Here is a 19,294-nt window from a genome sequence, read left to right as displayed (position 1 = left end):
ACAATCCATTCACATCTGTTCATACGCAAAAATATAGACGTTAAGCAAGCATGGCATCCAAAGCTAACTTAGTCCACACATCACCTATAGGTTCATGGCTTTTGGTAGTTGCTAAGCGGCTAAATCGATTACATTGGTACATCGGCTATTTTCAAATACATGATGATTCAGGCATGTTGCCCAACAGGGGCATTTTATTTGTCTAAGCATAGATACATTAACATAATGATTACATTTGAGATAAAATAGTATAAAACTAAAACATCAAACACATACAAATAAAGTGGTGCTCCTAAGCGTTTTTTGACAAGATTATATTATATTTAAATTTAAAAGAAAAAAACGATTTTTAAATTATACAAGAAATCACAAGCATATCTCACATATAGCTCTAGCCTATACATCATAGAATATTTCCTCAGTACAATGTATTTTAAAATGATATTCAATAGTTTTCTTTGTAGTACAAAACATTGATTCCTTTTAGTGTTATTAATAAATCTATTGACGTATACTTTGTAATATGACAAGTACAATGCCACGGTATCTCGAAAACATTAACCCATTTATGCCTAGCGTCTAGAAAAAAAGTCCTTAGCAAACAGCGTAGACCCAGATGAGACGCCGCATGATGCGGCGTCTCATCAGGGTCTGCGCTGTTTGCTCAAAGGAATTTATGTAAGAAATATTCTAAATATAGAAATAAATATACTAGACATCCCTAATTTTGAAAATAAATTGATCCAATTTAGAAGGATGGGAGAGTCCACTAGGCATAAACGGGTTTAATACAAAACGTTACATATTTAGCTACCTTCATGAAATGGGCGCAGACTTTTACGACAACAAACATTATTTGTTCGCAGAAAACATTAAATATTGACAAAAAATTATACTTAGATAATATGTTACACAGCAACCAAAACACAAACAACGATATATACAACAATTACACACTAAACGCAAACGCTCAATTTAATCTGCCATGATATAACGCTGAAATAATGTTATTATATATTGTTTTATAATTTCTTCCAATTCATGCAACATTGTTTTATATGTAAAAATTATTATATCGCACGCTACGCGCAGATTATTTCAAACTAACATCGCCATTAGCATCGAACCGCAGATGGTAAAAATCGTAGCCATGGCTGCGTTTGCTGAGGAACAGGCCTTGTCACTTATTTTATTCTCGGACAACACGTTAATGGCGTCGATAAAGTAGTCCATGTCACCCGGTGGGCACGTGCTCATGTCAATCTCGACGCACCGCCGCATGCTGAAATAGTGCCAGAACGGACCGCAAAGCATAATTTCATGTTTCAGTAAATCTTAAAGCTAGGAATGAATTGTTTACTGACATTTGAACAAACACACAGAGACACACAAACGCACGCACGCCCTCATACACATACACACATTATTCTTCTTCTTCTTTCCCGGAGTCCGGAGGAAAGGATAAAACGGGTAATCTTTTGTAGAGCCTTCACCTGTTCGTGCAGCTTTTCCTGCAGGCTCAGCGGTTCGGACCCAAACAAACGATCACAACACCGTTCAATAGACCTACAGGTTAGTCTAAATGTTATTTAATACCACGCCGTTCCCTTAGATAGGCTCAAGTCCGGCATACAACCGTTTGCAGTTAATGACTTAGGCATACTGCAATGGATATAACTCAACTACTTTGGACAAATAACAAATAGGTGGAACGATACAATTCTGTCTGCTGGTTTGCTGATGAAACTCATTCGTTAAAAACCTGACTTGCATACTTGTCATAGAAGAAAACATTTGCATTGCACATGAAAACTAGATGTGATCAAGAGTTCTCAGAAAAGAAAGAACCGAACAACAACGGTTACACTCAATTAATAATCAATACTGATAATAATGATGATGATGATGATGATGATGATGATGATGATGATGATGATGATGATGATGATGATGATAACTAAGAAGAAGACTGTGAAGATGATGATGATAATGATGATGATGATGATGATGATGATGATGATGATGATGCTGATGATGATGATGATGATGATGATGATTATGATGATGATGGTAATAATAATAATAATGATGATGATGATGATGATGATGCTGATGATGATAAAGAAGAAGAATATGATGATGATGATGATGATGATGATGATGATGATGATGATGATGATGATGATGATGATGATGATGATGATGATGATGATGACAAAGAAGAAGAATATGATGATGATGATGATGATGATGATGATGATGATGATGATGATGATGATGATGATGATGATGATGATGATGATGATGATGATGATAATGATGATAAGATTAGCAAAATCTCAATATCAAAATATGTGAACAATAAGATCCTGCCGCGTATTTCATTTTACCCTGAATAGAGAAATATATAATTTTCAAAAAAATGCATTTACACTCCCTTTACCCGCATTTGCGTTCCTCCTCGTCTACAATATTCTCGACGAGGTCATAGCAATGTGCCAGGGATCGCCAGCTTACCCTCTTTTCCGTGCATTTGTGATTATCTGAAAAAACGAGACATGCATGTGTCGTTTGAAATGGCGGAAGGCATTCAATATGTCGGTAAAAGACGGAATGATGCGGTGATGTAGGACGAGGTCACACGTAAATGGGTATGATTGGATATATGAGTCGCGTTCTGAGAAAACTGGGCATAATGTATGTGCGTAAAGTGTCGTCCCAGATTCGCCTGTGCAGTCCGCACAGGCTAATCAGGGACGACACTTTCCGCCTAAATTGGATTTTTGCTTAGACGAGACTTAATTAAAAAAAAATGTCAAAAAAGCGGAAGGTGTCGTCCCTGATTAGCCTGTGCGGACTGCACAGGCTAATCTGGGACGACACTTTACGCACATGCATTATCCCCAGTTTTATCAGAACGCGACTCATATAAACACGATTCGGAATATCGTAGCGTGTAAGTTTGGTTGGTAGTAAGCCACATCGGACATGCGAGGTTTCCTCCGGCTACTCCGGCTTCCGCCCACAATACAAAACAACACGAAATACACAATCTTTCAGTAGCAACTAAAAAGCTGGACAATGCAGTTTTTATAGAAAATGTGTCCCAACTTTCATGAGTCTAATAAGCAAATAACGTATGGCTGATTGGACACACTCCAGATCCAAACGTAATGCAGCCCTAGGCAGAGGACTTCATTAACTTCAAAATACACATACAGAGCATGAAACCAGGTTGTCCGCTTAAAAATTCACCTATAATTCAATTTGCGTCCAAAGTTTTGTTAGTCAATTAACCCATCTATGCCTAGCGTCTAGAAAAAAAGGCCTTGGCAAACAGCGTAGACCCAGATGAGACGCCGCATGATGCAGCGTCTCATCAGGGTCTGTGCTGTTTCCTTAAATGAATTTCTGTAAGAAATATTATAAATATAGAAATAAATATACTAGAAATCCCTAAGTTTGAAAATAAATCGATCCAATTTAGAAGGATGGGAAAGTCCACTAGGCATAAATGGGCTAAGTCAATTAGGTAAGGGTGCTGGGACACACTGCGGGTCATCACATAATGCAGCCTCACACACATAGCATGGAGCGATATAATTGAACCGAAACAGGTTTGGCAGCATCATAAGAACATTTTCGAGACCCTTGACAATTTCAATGATTGTTTGTTCGAAACGATCTAGTTAACTTATTATACAAACATAACATGATATTGAAATGTACACCAAAACTTTAAACGCATATATTATATTCAAGTTTTACTACGAGATAATTAGCGATAAAACACTTTTGCAGTTTTCGTATTACTATCATGCGAATTTAATCGTTAAAATGTGAACTAAAATGTATGGAAATTTATTAAGATGTTCGGAGAGTAATTTACGAACTTTCCGCTACGTCTGTCATACCTTTCGGATACGTTTTGCACTGCCGTTTAGCGAACTTGTTGGCGTACTCTGCGACCTTGACCGCGGTGTCATTGTGCTTGTGCTGTAGATACTGGGTACACACGGGCGAGTGACCCACGCATTCGATGTTCTTGAGACCAAGCCTGGAAACGGGCAACATGATGTTTAATTAAATAAATTGTATCACGACAACCTCCGCCCAGATATACAACTAGTTCTGACCTGTCATATTCTTGTCGCCAATTCATACCACGTGATGGTGATCTATTAAAATATTCTTTTTATTTTGTATGATTATATGGTTTTAAGTATTTATTAAATGTTATTTTCTATGTTTGACTGTAAACCATCCATAAACAGTTATACTATGTAGAAAATATACAGATTTGAAAAAAACACACGATAATTTCAAACTATAAATCCTTCCAAATCTGGCATAAATTCAGTTGCGAATACTGATTTTGTCATGAAACTCAAACGGAGGTACTATATGAGGAGTTTGGAACTCTTCAAGGTAGGTAACTCAATTTGAAAATGGCAAATTGTTTATCCATAACTTACCTCCCATGAAATAACATTTGTCAAAAGTACATATCATTACCAATCCGGATTCCACCATCGATAATATCTTGGTTCAAATGAAACACTCCGTCATTGCCGGAAATTTCGAGGTAATTTCGTTCCAAAATGATGATTGACTAGTATTTGCACCGTACTTTCGAAAACAGTAACTGAACATTGTATCGCATGATCGAGGTAAACATGGACATGTATGCAGTATTACCTGGAAACCGGCGATGCAAATCAATTTACCGGATAATGGTGAATATTCACCTTTCGGCGTAAACACAGTTATGTTTCAGGCAACACACATAGTCTAAACTCACCGAGTCTGTTATACTGTATTAAATAGTCAGAATCGTTGTGTTGATTTAAAAGTAAATAAATAATAGTTTTATTAATATATAATAATCAGCTTCAGAACAAAGTTTATGAATATTCGAGGCGTTCGTGGTAAGTATATTGGAGTCCCGTTCTGAGAAAACTGGGCTTAATGGATGTACATAAAGTGTCGTCCCAGATTAGCCTGTGCAGTCCGCACAGGCTAATCAGGGACGACACTTTTCGCTTTTATGACATTTTTCGTTTAAATGAAGTCTCTTCTTAGCAAAAGTCCAATTTAGGCGGAAAGTGTCGCCCCTGATTAGCCTTTGCGGACGGCACAGGCTAATCTGGAACGACACTTAACGCACATGCGTTATGCCAAGTTTTCTCAGAACACGACTCAGTATATTGATTCAGGTTAACTGACCATGTTGATCAATAATCAATTCAAAATCATTAAAAACCTTCACAACTTTTTTAAAACATGCAACCTAACAATTTAACGCCTTACTTGCGCTTAAAAACAGACTCGAGACAGTCGAATTAAGCCAGAGACTTAAGCCATAATCGGGGATATTGCATTACATAAAATACAGCATAGCTTATATATACTTTTTTATTTGTAGAAAATATTTCATGAAAATACTTGTGCAGGTGTGTTTATAGAATAAATATACGATAATCGATGCGATAATGCCACATCTTCACTTTTCAACGTGGTCTATTTAGAACATAGTGCATTCATAAGGCAGCTTGGTTTGGTTTATTGCTTTACTATTGCATAATGTATAACCTACATATCTGGACGAGCCAATTCTCCTACCCACATATATAGACTTGGTCAGGCCATGTACCCACATATATAGGATGGAATGTCGATGTAAGTTGCACATCAAAATGGCGTACCCAAAGTCATATGCGGCATTGGCTAAATGTACATCAAATGTATATGTATGACGCATTCAAGTGGGATACCAAAATCTATGTGTGGACCGGGCTATTTATGTAACACAACTACATGTACATGATTTGAACATATCACACACATATATATACATCAGGTTTGCTGCATGCATGATCTGCCATGGGTTTGCACACAAATACAGAATGCGTTAGCTATATTTGTCAAGGGCGCTTACCCAAATATATTGGCGGGGTTGGCCTTATTCGTCTAGGGCGCTTACCCACATATATAGATGAATTGTCTATATTTATTTAGGATGCTTTACCCACATATGTAGGCGGGTACCCTATAGTTATCTAGGGTGCTTACCCACATATATAGGCGGGTTGGCTATATCCGTCTAGGGTACTTATCCACATATATAGGCGGGTTGGCTATATCCGTCTAGGGTACTTATCCACATATATAGGTGAGTTGGCTATATTTATCTAGGGTGCTTACCCACATATATAGGCCGAGTCGGCTGTATTTGTCTATGGTGCTTACCCACATATATAGACCGCGATGGCTATATTCGTCTAGGGTGCTTACCCACATATATAGGCCGAGTCGGCTGTATTCGTCCAGAGTGCTTACCCACATATATAGACCGCGATGGCTATATTCGTCTAGACTGCTCACCCACATATATAGGCCTCGTTGGCTATATTCGTCTAGGGTGCTTACCCACATATATTGACCGCGATGGCTATATTCGTCCAGGGTGCTTACCCACATATATAGACCGCGATGGCTTTATTCGTCTAGGGTGCCTACCCACATATATAGGCGGGTTGGCTATATTCGTCCAGGGTGTTTACCCACATATATAGGCGGGTTGGCTATATTCGTCTAGGGTGCTTACCCACATATATAGGCGGGGTTTGCTATGCTCTTCCATGGATGCTCGTGCTTAAGCTCTAGTTTCGTTGCCATCTGATCAAAATCGATTTCGGACAAACAGCCATGAGTCGGCAGACACGCTATAACAAAAACAAAAACGCATTGATTTGTACTCTAACATAAAACTATTCCTACATTTAAATGTTTACATTTTACAATAAGTCGCAAGTCTTGTTTTAAATCTCTAAACAAAAATATACTTGTCGATGTCCAAACTTACATAAACTCACAACACATATTTTTAATACATTATTTAATTAAGAATTAATAACGAAATAGCATGGGCAGGCATCTTATTATTGTGAACACATCAATCAACACTGATCAATTAACCCTTCGAACGTTTAAGAACCAATTAATTAAATAAACCTACTGCAGAACTCTTCCGCGTTCTTGATATGGAACAAGTCCTCGGCATAGAACTTTGCGCCCACGTGTCGCAGCGTCTTGATGAAGTCCTGCGCTATGAGGTCCGGGCATTGCCGGAAGTGCTGGATGACGCAATCGAGACTCTTCCTCTGATCGGCTCTACAAGACAGTGGTTTGTTTAAACTTGTTTTATATAAGCTCGATTGCATCGAAAGCCTAAGACATATTTTAACGCTTTCGCGTCCATTTTCTGGTACTAGAAACAGTACTTTGTGTCTTTGGGGAGATCGAAAGAACGCTCCCACAGTGGGGATTGAACCCGTGACCTCTGCACTATATTCATTACGACCCGGCGACCTTTCAATACAGCGGTTTGTTTAAGTAATGCCGTAAGCTGGTCTGGAAACATCTTGTTGTATAGTTTTTTAACTTTATGAATTTATAACATATGGTAGAACAAGAGCAAAAATATTTACGTTTATAATGATACCTTTTAACTAGATATAACCAGATGACATTTGTGATTTATTGACGTATACTTACAATTGTTTTAATTCACAAAAAAACTAATCATGATTATAGATTGATCTTTTTTAAACGAACCCTATGTTAAACAACTGAACTTAAAATATAAGAAGTTTTTCTGTATTCTTTAGAATATGACTGTCGTCCTCATTGAATGCAATATTAAACTGGTTACACATATTTATGGAATAGTATTATTGTCGATTGCGCACGATCATATCCCCTTGATTGTACTTGGAGACACTTCTAACGCATCACTTAATCATATCAATATAGCTCTCTTATTTTTGATCGGATTGTGTTGAAATTTGGACCAATAATAATTCAACACATATCAGATAACTCCTGAAAATTTAATTGAAATTGAAAAACAACAAAATATAAAACTTAACAAATTGAAAACGTCACTTCAAAAGTCAAATTCGCAAACTCGTAAACCGTAAAATAATAACAATGTGAAAAGCACGAATATCACGCATTTGAGTGGCTAATACTTTGTGTGTCCTCCCATGTCTCTTACAACGTGTACACATCTATTTCTCATGGAAGCAACGTAGTTAATAATTAAACGTTGAGGGATATTACGCCACTCTACCACAAGAGCATGTTCTAATTCACGTAAAGTGAGTGGTGCCACTGGTCTTCTGCGTACTCGCCTGTCCAATTCATCCAAAAGGTGTTCGATTACATTTAGATCGGGTGACTTTGGAGGGAAAGGAAGCAGACGAACGTTCTGTTGTTGTAGTAACGCCTGCGTCGTGTGTGTTGTATGAGCAGGTGCTCCGTCCTGCATCAAAACCATGCCGCGCCCACCGGCCCGTAGGTGCGGAATTGCAACTGGGAGCAAAACTTCCTGCTGATATCTAACAGCGTTTAGATTGCCGTGGATTATCACCAAATCTGTCTTGGTGTGTAACGACACTCCAGCCCACACCATAGCGGAGCCACCTCCATAGGGATCACGCTAAAACACACAATCGTCGTTTAGGCGTTCACCACGACGTCTGTATACGCGCATCCGTCCATCGTTGTGATACAGGTTTAAGCGACTCTCGTCAGTGAACAGGACGTGTGCCCAGCCTGCTCGTGTAATACGCTGGTGCTGACGAGCCCATCGGTAACGCAGCTGACGATGGCGTGTTGTCAGAATGAGTCCCCGAAAAGGCCGCCTAGCTCGCAGTCCCTGAGCGCAGAGCCGCCTTACAACTGTTTTAGAAGATACGGGTCTACCATGCGTTCGAATAGTTGCCCTCGCTGTATCTGCTGCAGTCCTGTAGCGGTTTTCAAGGTGATTTGCAATAATCTGGGCATCTTGATACACCGTTGTAACCTTCCTGCGAGAGTGCCTTGGTACATCTGCAACTCTGCCGGTATTTTGGAATTTCTGCCAAAGCCTAACTATGGAGGACATATTTCTACCAAAGACACGTGCAACCTTAAAAACAAAAAATCCACAACGTTCTTAATTAAACATAACGGCAATTTTAAATAGTTATATTTAATACAGTTAGGATGCATAAACATAAAACTTAATATTTTACAGAGTATCAATAAACCGCATTAAGTCTTAATGACTGACCGGCCTGCAACATGCCTATTGCGCGGTTGCGCGCCTCTATATTTATCCGAGCCATATTGCTTATTTAAATCAATTTTATGTTTTTCTGGTGTAAAAACCCTTCCAGAAGGATGAAACTGAAAAAACATTACAATAATGTCGCCTTTTACCATTTCCACGTGCAAAAATATGGAACCACACCTACCCCACGTGCTAAAGCGTCCAATCGTCACGGATGAATGATTTTATCGTGAGCTTGCATATAATGTAGTCAAATGATCGCATGTTAAATTTTAAATCAATATTTTTACTCGTAACTGAGATATTCAAGATTGAAAAGTGATGCGTTAGAAGTGTCTCCAAGTGTATGTTGGATGGGTTAGTTTCATTTCAGACGGTTATGACAACATGGTTTGTTTAACCAGATATACGAGGAAACAACTGTGTTCCGTAACGTGCCAAAAGAAGTAAATCGATGTCATAATGCGCACATCATTGGAACAGTGAGCTACATTTTAAAGTTGATAGTTTCCGTTATCAGATGCCGATAAATCAGACTTACGTCTCAATAAGCTAACATACGTTGTTTTGATAACTCAAACCGTTTAGTAGGGCTTATATCATACAGTTCCCTTTACAACTACGCTCCCGATAGGGAAAAACAACAAAAATACAACATATTTTTTGGTAAGTCATTGGTATGACCGACTGGCTGATACCGTGTATTACTATTTCATAGTCATCAAACATACATAAAAACATGAATACACACAAAAGCTTTGTTACAACATACAACATAGTCTACAACAACGCCAGGCATACTGTATGCCGGCACGAGTCCCTCCTCGTAGGCAACTTATAAGGCAGCCACGCCTATCAACAGACTACTACGACACTAGGCATACTGTATGCCTACACGAGTCCCTCCTCGTAAGCAACTATAAAGGCAGCCACGCCTATCGTCTCTTCCGGAGACCGAATCCACCAGTGGGATAAATAATAATTATTATGATACTGGTATACATGTATAAATTGCATACATTAAATGCGTACGCAATGTGGATAAACGCATGACCTGTTGTAAAAAACACAATCCTAAATTTCAAAAATTAGCTCGTTCCAGGGTAAAAAGCATGTAGATTACACATTTAAACACTAACGTTTGTAATGTTACTCTTAATGTTATTCAAAACAAATTAAAAAATTAACACATGTATCGATCAGTCAATCCCAACGCTGAATGACTTAACAGAGTAACTCGGCCACGAGTAAAACGCTCTCTTACAGAGCCACCTATCGGAAACTACATTGACAAGGGAAAGTAGTTTTCACGTGCTCAAACGACGAAAACAATATTTCCATTTGCAACTACGCTCCCGATAGGGAAAAACAACAAAAATAAAACATATTTTTTGGTAAGTCATTGGTATGACCGACTGAATTAAAAGAACGGGCTTGCAAGTATAGTACTAATAATAATTGGCTTATTATAAAATGCATTGGTGGTTATAATCCAAGTGACATTGAAACCCTTAACCTCTCATCAACGGAGCTTTTAACATAGCCGTCCTTAGCTGTTTCACTCAGCCATCCACCATGACGTTTAAATAACCTGTCAGGAATGCCATTATTAGCCACAGCAGTTGCGCCACCAGCTCTCAAAGAATGAAGGCAATATTTGCTTATGTCTTGAATATGCGGTTTAAACGCAATCAAAAACAATTCTCTAAATTTACTGTATGACAAATGCTTGTTTTCCTGTCTGAGCCTATGTCCACATTTCGTTGAACTTAACCGACGAAACAAGTAACATTCAGATTCCGAAGAAAAATCTGTCCAAGTAAGATATTTCTGTAAATTGACTACTGGACACAACTGTGTGCATGTCCTAGCAATAAGCACACATGCTCCCTCACGGAACTTATCTGTCTTGCTAGATTCAATAAATACACTTAAGTAACTACTGTTAATACAAACATCACTCCTTCTCAACTTTAGTACCTCTGCACTTCTTAATAACCCAGCATATGGTAAAAGGCATATACAAATAAATCTTTGATTCATAACATCATTTCCAACATACATATGTGTGTACATTTGTTGCAGTTAATCAACAGTCATTGGTTCTTTCTTATTCACAGGTTTCGCTAAACGCCGTTTTGCAGCTCCTAACATATAAATAACAAGTCTTGAATCAGTAGGTGATACATAATCAAATAATTCATGATAATATTTAATACTGTAAAACGCATTTATAATTGGACTTGCACTAATAGCTGTTTGAATAATTGACGCTAAATATAGCGCAACTTAAAAAGCCTTGGCGGGCAAGGCATCCCCGCTTGAAAGCCCATTAGCATACCCCCAACGACGCCATCGATTGAAGCCCCTTTTGTAACTGAGGTGCGTGTTTTCCGCTTTGGTGACTTTAAGCAACTCGGAAAGCAAGGGTACCTTCTCCGCCAAGACCTCTGGCAAGCCATCAACTTTACTTCCATATCTCTGAAAAAATAAATGTGTAACAGCACTAAAGTTGACACAGTTTGTTACTTAACACATTATATTTACAAACAGTAAGCGACAATATCAATGTTCATGATTCACAAATGATATCAAAAGTGCTAACATGCGAAATTTAAGATTTTCAACACCAAACAACCCAGAACCATTCTTACAACGTATGTAATAACTTATTGCCGTAGGTAAAACCATACAGTCTATTACAAACGACTTAAAATGTCCATCACTTTTCCAAATCATAGGCGAAAAATTAGCCGACTTCCATTCTGGGACAATCAAAACACCTTTTGCCCCACAAGATTGCAATTTTAGTAATACCCTTGGTATTAATATTATAGGTGGTACACATAAGCCAAAACTATGCGTCCATGGGTAAGTAAAAGCATCAACTCCTTCAGACTCTTTACACCAAACTCTATAATAAAATCGCTGTAATTTGGCGTTATGTTTAGAGGCAAAGAAATCGACCTCTAAATTTCCCCGTGATGACTGACAGAATGTAAGGGGAAATACCCCAGTCGTCTTTTTCTACTATTTTGGACAAATAGTCTGCCACATAATTCTCTCCCCTTGGTATCCATTCAACCTCCAAATGAATAGAATGAACTAAAGAATACCCGAATATTTTCATCGCTAAATCTTGTAATTCAGGCTTCATGGAGCCCTTAGCAACAATGCTGCATACACCTGTTTTATCAGTAAACCACTTAACTCTTTGATTTACCAATACATGCTCAAGCCAAAACAGTACTCTATAAACAGCACACAATTCTCTCCGTTGTTATTCTTGCACTGGCTCCCAGCATGATTAATCAACTTTAGGCACCAAGCTGGATAACAACAAATCTGATTTAATTTCCCGTGACATAATAACTGTCTTATCGTATGTATCTGCGGTGCAAAAACCATCATCTAAAATCATGATTAAACTTTTTACCTTCGCCTATCCATTTTGCAATTAATGGCCTCATTAATTTTGTATAGATATAACAAGCAGACGACAAACCAAAAGGAAGAACCAAAAATTTGTAATAGACCAGAATACCTGAATAATCTTTCCAGGCAAAACATGAATAATCTGTGTGTGGCAGAAAAATATCCACAAAATGATATGGTGACGTTATATCAAACTTAATCATCCAACAATCTTTTTTGATATACATCAATGCTAAACGCAAGTCTTCATACTTTACTGATTGCTTCCAATTAACCTTTCGTAAATCTAAAATAAACCGTTTTTTCCCATAATTATTACAAGAAACTGTCAGCGGATTAACAACGTGTGGAGCATTCGAACATTTCACAATTAGACCGCGATCTAACAAACTTTTTATAGCTTTAGTCACAAAATTATTTTCATATAAAGCTGAACGATTGTTTCGACAATGTACATGGTCTGGTAAAGAAAAGAATGGAATTTTATAACCGTTTTGAATAGTGTCTAAAATGAATTGGTTAGCTCGAATATCTTTCCAAAATTGCACATGATTTTTCAGTCTACTTTTAACCAGTATTTCTTTCTGGCCTTGTTCGTACTCATAATAGTCGTCAGTAAATATTTCCTGACTGTTAGCAAAGTTATCAGTAAACGTTAAATACTCATCTTTTAAATCTACGTCTGGTATAACCGGGTTCTGCGGTCTGTGACTACTGTTTGGTAGGGACGTCAAGCTGCGGGAACCGCCGGGTGTAGGGGCAGTGGCGTCTGAGGTGGGTGGTTTCTCCAATAGCGAAACAGGGACCAATTCCGTCTCTTGCATTGCCCTTGAAGTAATGGGGACGAAAAGTATTCAGTTGCTGCATGGATTCTGAGCGCTGCTGTTGCACCGGAAACGAAAACGTGTTTCCGCCACGTAGCAAGCTTCCGGACGTGACGGTAGCGGAAGGTTTAAAAACTTTTAGTTGACTTCGCCTTCTTCTTCTTCTTTGATGCTCTTGCCTCCGCTCTGTTGATCCTAGATTCATCACTCGAGTCGCTAGCCACGGGGTTTGCCTCATATTGGCGAACCGTCTCCCATCCCCCCTCAGACGTGTCTGCTATACGGATAAGCTTGTTTCGTCGCTTTAACTGTTCACAAGCGTCATTAACTAGCTCGCGAGCGTACTCTTGTTTGCTGTTTTCAAGTGCCCAAAGCACCTGGCTAATGTTCTCTTGCAATTCCGAATTGAAATCGTGCTGAATTTTGTTGCTTTCGTATCGCCATTTTAGTTCATGTTCCGTCTTCAATTTTTTAACTTTAGAACGCACGGAAAGCGAATTCCCTCGAACTTCTTCTTTTAGAGAACTTAATTCTCTTTTCTGTTCTCGCTATTTCTACTCAAAGTTCCCTTATTGAACTATTTAAGTCCATGTTTTCCTGAGAAGCACACTCTTCGCCAGACCGCGTGGTCATTTTCATATGCAAGTTTACCCCGTGCAAATTAACACATGTATCGATCAGTCAATCCCAACGCTGAATGACTGAACAGAGATACTCGGCCACGAGTAAAACGCTCTCTTACAGAGCCACCTATCGGAAACTACATTGACAGGGGAAAGTAGTTTTTGTCTAATTCGCACGTGCTCAAACGACGAAAACAATACTAAATGATGTGTATTCAACTTAAAATTAATTAAATACACCCAATCATACGAATACTGATTTTTTTTCAAACAGTTTTCCATTGAGATATCTTTCGATTAATCAATACTAAAGTAAAACAATGTTTAATTATTTTCTATTCAGTTTTATATATTCTTATTTTAAAATGGTTAAGTAGTTACAATTTCAGATTTATTTAAGAATTAACGTTTTAAATTGAAAAATAATTACCTGTACTTCACACAACTAAAGCGACGTTAAAACATTACCCGCAAAGGAAGTTGTTAACATCAGTCGGTATTTTCGACGCCAGGTCGGCTTTCAGTGGGTTAATGCACGCCTCCACCTCCATGCGTATGCTGTCAACGCAAGCGTTCGTCGGCTTCGCACTTGTGGGCGGTGGTTCAGAGGTAACGGACCCTTGCACCATTCCGCCATGACCTGAATATATAACAGTGTACGCAAGTGTAGAAAGAACAAGCTTAGGAAATACGTGGGCCGACAGAACATGTATAGCACAGTTGTTTTAGATACAGGTATTATACAGCTGCTACTGCTACTACTATAACCAGCACGACCATCACCACCACAATCATCAACAACACTGCAACTCCTAGCCATACTTCTCTTCTACCACAACTACACTACTTCTATAACTTTAACAACTTATACCGCTCCTATATTGCAACTGCTACTACGATTACTACTATTACAACCAAAACGACTACAATTACCATTACCACTACCTCTACTGCACTACTTATATTACCGCTCCAATATCATACAACCTTTACTACTACTACCAATACAACAACAACAGCAACAACAACAACTAGTACTACTAATAAAACCTAAAATACAACAATAACAACAATAATAACAACGGCAACAACAATTACTACTACTACTACTACTACTACTACTACTACTACTACTACTACTACTACTACTACTACTACTACTACTACTACTACTTCTACTACTACTACTACTACTACTACTACTGCTTCTGCTGCTGCTGCTGCTGCTGCTGCTGCTGCTACTACTACTACTACTACTACTACTACTACTACTACGACTACTACTACTACTACTACTACTACTACTACTACTATTATTACTACTACTACTACTACTACTACTACTACTACTACTACTACTACTACTACTACTACTACTAACCTCTACGACTACTGCTTCTACTACTTCTACTACTACTTCTGCTGCTGCTGCTGCTGCTACTGCTACTACTTTTTCTACTACTACTATCCCCGGAAGTACAACTTATGATTTTAAGCGTATCACTATTAGGGATTTATAAGTTGGTTAACAGGCGTGCAGAAGGAGCAAGTCACCGAAGAACATGTGTCTTATCTCATACGCAATATTTCGAGACCATCCCACCCAAGTGAGATCATAATTTGTTTATCCACGCAGGTGGATACTGTACAAAACTATTTCTTGAACTTATCACCGTTTTTCAATTACACATTTGTTTGTCAATCACTCAAAAATGGATTGGTAAATTATTAATAACCGTCGAGTGGGAGCGTATTCTACGCTACTACTACTACTACTACTACTACTACTACTACAACTACTACTACTTCTTCTACTACTACTACTACTACTACTACTTCTACTACTACTACTACTGCTACTACTACTACTACTATTACTACTTCTACTACTACTACTACTACTACTACTACTACAACTACTACTACTACTACTACTACTACTACTACTACTACTACTACTACTACTACTACTACTACTACTACTACTTCTACTACTCCTACTACTACTGCTGCTGCTGCTGCTGCTGCTGCTGCTGCTGCTGCTGCTGCTGCTACTACTACTACTACTACTACTACTACTACTACTACTACTACTACTACTACTACTACTACTACTACTACTACTACTACTACTTCTACTACTACTTCTACTACTACTACTACTACTACTACTTCTACTGCTACTTCTACTACTACTACTACTACTACTACTACTACTACTACTACTACTACTACTACTACTACTACTACTACTACTACTACTTCTACTACTACTACTACTACTACTACTACTACTACTACTACTACTACTACTACTACTACTACTACTTACTACTACTACTTCCAATTTTCAACTCCTTATTTTTTATTTTATAAACATACGCATCATAAAAAATCTTTAGTATTGATTCAGGACTAACCGGTTTCCTCACGGATCGAATATAACGTCAACTGCACGGTATCGATTTCTGAATGAGTCAATAACATTAACCTTTTATGCATTTTTATCAGCACTGCCTCAAGTCGCAGTTTCTTTGTGGAAGCAAAAATAGTGTATGCTTTTTAAATGAAAAATATGTTGGTTGTAAACGGTACTAATTGAAGTTCAAACTATATTTCATAAAAAATACAAGAATAAATTATTCATAACAGACCGGTATTAAAAACACAATTTATCAAAAAAGATCCAAAAACATCATGCATGATGTTCGTCTAAGAGTTATTAAAATCGTATAAAAAAGAAACATCATCTTACCTAGCAAGCATGCCAGCGACAGCACAACAGATAATAGCCACATTTGTAATCCCATGTAACTGACAGCACAAGGTCGCAGCAAGGATTTCTTCTCGATGCTTGGTATTGATCCTATTTGCTGCCAAACAACATCCCGCGCGCGCTACTTTACTGAAATAACTCAGTATGGTGAGCTTTTCTTGACATAACACTTGTGTAAGCAAGCTGCGTAAGATTGTTTGTTTTTCGTTGAGCTTTAGTCGTTTCGTGTTGCGTTATGCTCATGCTTATACATTGTTTTAAATCTATTTCACGCAAAATTAGTAAACTAGCTTGGTTTGTTAATTTGTGTATCACTATTTGTGCGGAATATCCGTTTGTAATCGAAATAGAAACTCATTCCAGTATAATGAAGCATATTTTGTTTTTAATACGTGAACAGAAAACATAAAATATTTTTTGTAAAATAAATTGCTTCACTTCTAAGATATGTATGATTATTATTGTTCGATGTTTTTTGCTCATGTTAAATTAAAATAAGTTAAACATAATTATATTTATGTTATCAAAACATTTAGGGGTGAGTGGAAAAAAGAAAGAAGAATACGCCAATAACACTGCAGCAAACATATCAGTTCAAAAATTGATGAGGTTCAGAACATACTAGAAAACACTAAGAAATGTACATATCGACTCAAACAATGACAAGCAAGACTTAACAGCTATAGTCAAAATGCTACGGCTCTCTTTTTTGTGAACATCTCAATGTTCTAAATAAATCTCTGTTAGGTATGAAGTCGGGAGGTCTACAGAGCATGTTTAAACTCCCAAAGCTTTTTATTGGCCTTCCTTTACAGCTTTGTCTAGTGCGTTTAATCTCTCTCTGACTGTTTTACAACTTGTCACATTCCATACAGCGGGGGTAATCACGGGATAGTCAAGATTGTGAAGTCAACGCCGAGACACATTTTTTCCCCGTTTTATACCCTTTTTTACCTTTGTTCAAGTTTTAAATGACGCCCACTTTCCGGTCATATCAGTAAAAAGGTGATTATCGTTTATTTCGCATTATGATTCGCTTTATATCTCGTAGAGCTGTTATTTGGTCATCCCGCTAAGAAAGTTTGCATCGAGTAATGTCGAGTTATAGAGAGATATTAATACGAAATAAACGCTAGTAACATTCTTGCTGAAATTGCTGGAAAGTGAGCAGCATTCAACACATTGATACAAGAAAGAAAGGGTATAAAACGGCGAAAAATACTTGTCTCAGCATGGACGTCGCCATCTTGACTATCACGTGATTACCGCCTCTGCATATATAGAGCCCCACGCGCTATTATAAGGAACATAATAAGGCTTCTCTTCTGCTGATATGACGTTAAAATCACTATTACATTGCTACTCCAGTAATTCGAAGTTCTTGTTTATTAAAACGCCACCTGATATTAATTCTTAAAAGATAGTTGATTTGAGTACAGAAATTTCAACTTACCAACAGCTTAAATGCCAAGTCACTATATTGTTTTATTAAGAAGTGTACTTAAAGGAGAAATGTATATGTGACAGCTCATCGGCTGGGCCGGATTAAGCTGTTTTGGGGCCCAAGACTGCAAATGTTACAGGGGCCCCTTTCCCTCTGGTCCACTTCTGTATATTGAAAAGCATACTTGATACTACAACTACAAAAATTAGAAAAATTGCATGTGTACACAATTGACAGTAACATGTTATATATAGCAAAACAAGTAAAACAATGTTTATTTATTTTATTACTGAACTTAACACACATGTTTCATGTAACAGATTCCAGCCTATACGTCTCTTCTACGGCGCTTCAGCTGGCCAAAGTCATCGATCAGCTGTGTGAAGTCTAGTTCTCGGAGGACTTGACATTAAATAGACAGTACCCCCAATGCTGCCAACCTTTCCTGACTCATGGCGTTCCTCAAATAGATTTTCACGAGTTATAATGTTGAAAATGACCTCTCACCTTGACAGTTATTAACTGGGATTGTTAAGTATATGTATTCGTTCAGCAACCTCCATCTAACTTCAGCAGTTCACTCATGTGGATGATGGTTCTGTCTTGGACCGCTTCCAGCTAGTATAGCAAATCAAACCGAACTAAACTGTCCAGATGTTGTCATGACCATACGGGCAAGTCGCATAATAAACAGAGAAACAAATGGTTCTGAATGTATATACAACACAGAAAGAAAATTGATAGCATAGTAAATCAAAGCGAACTAAACGGTTACAATTTGATAAATGCATATCGGGAAACTGGTAAAATCACAGAAAATTGCTACTGCAATCCCGATAGAGTCGTTAAATGGCGTCATAAAGAAAGATCATATATTGGGAAACTGGTCTTGTCGTTGGGGCCCCTTACAAATCGGGGGCCCAAGGCTGCAGCCTTGTTAGCCTAGTGCTTAATCCGGCCCTGCTCATCGGTACGCCGCTGATATACTTTGATGCTCTTGAATTGATACTCATTAAATTGTGCATATATAAATTATGGTTATATTCAAACATTAAGGAAGCTTGATTACTTTTA

The 19,294-nt window shown here is 37.9% G+C and overlaps 1 protein-coding gene across 1 annotated transcript; it reads right to left on the bottom strand.

The window, feature by feature from the left end:
- Window positions 1-229: 229 nt before the first annotated feature.
- Window positions 230-16,888, bottom strand: LOC127836511 (uncharacterized). Its single transcript, XM_052363155.1, has 7 exons — window positions 16,756-16,888; window positions 14,469-14,640; window positions 7,019-7,173; window positions 6,608-6,725; window positions 3,915-4,057; window positions 2,444-2,543; window positions 230-1,282 (listed from the first exon to the last, which is right to left on the bottom strand). The coding sequence occupies exons 1-7, from the start codon at window positions 16,808-16,810 to the stop codon at window positions 1,099-1,101; spliced, it is 927 nt and encodes a 308-aa protein (XP_052219115.1). The 5' UTR covers window positions 16,811-16,888; the 3' UTR covers window positions 230-1,098.
- Between the last annotated feature and the right edge of the window lie 2,406 nt (window positions 16,889-19,294).

Source organism: Dreissena polymorpha, chromosome 6, assembly GCF_020536995.1.
Source record: "Dreissena polymorpha isolate Duluth1 chromosome 6, UMN_Dpol_1.0, whole genome shotgun sequence".
NCBI classification, from domain to species: Eukaryota; Metazoa; Mollusca; class Bivalvia; order Myida; family Dreissenidae; genus Dreissena; species Dreissena polymorpha.
The sequence above is the reverse complement of the archived record's forward strand: the minus strand, read 5'-3'. Positions and strand labels throughout refer to the sequence as shown.

Coding starts and splice junctions, on each gene's coding strand:
- LOC127836511 (XM_052363155.1), bottom strand. CDS start 16,810: ATGGGATTACAAATGTGGCTATTATCTGTTGTGCTGTCGCTGGCATGC. Junction 14,641..16,755: donor GTCGCTGGCATGCTTGCTAG/GTAAGATGATGT, acceptor TTATATATTCAG/GTCATGGCGGAATGGTGCAA. Junction 1,283..2,443: donor GAGGAGGAACGCAAATGCGG/GTAAAGGGAGTG, acceptor GCACTATTTCAG/CATGCGGCGGTGCGTCGAGA.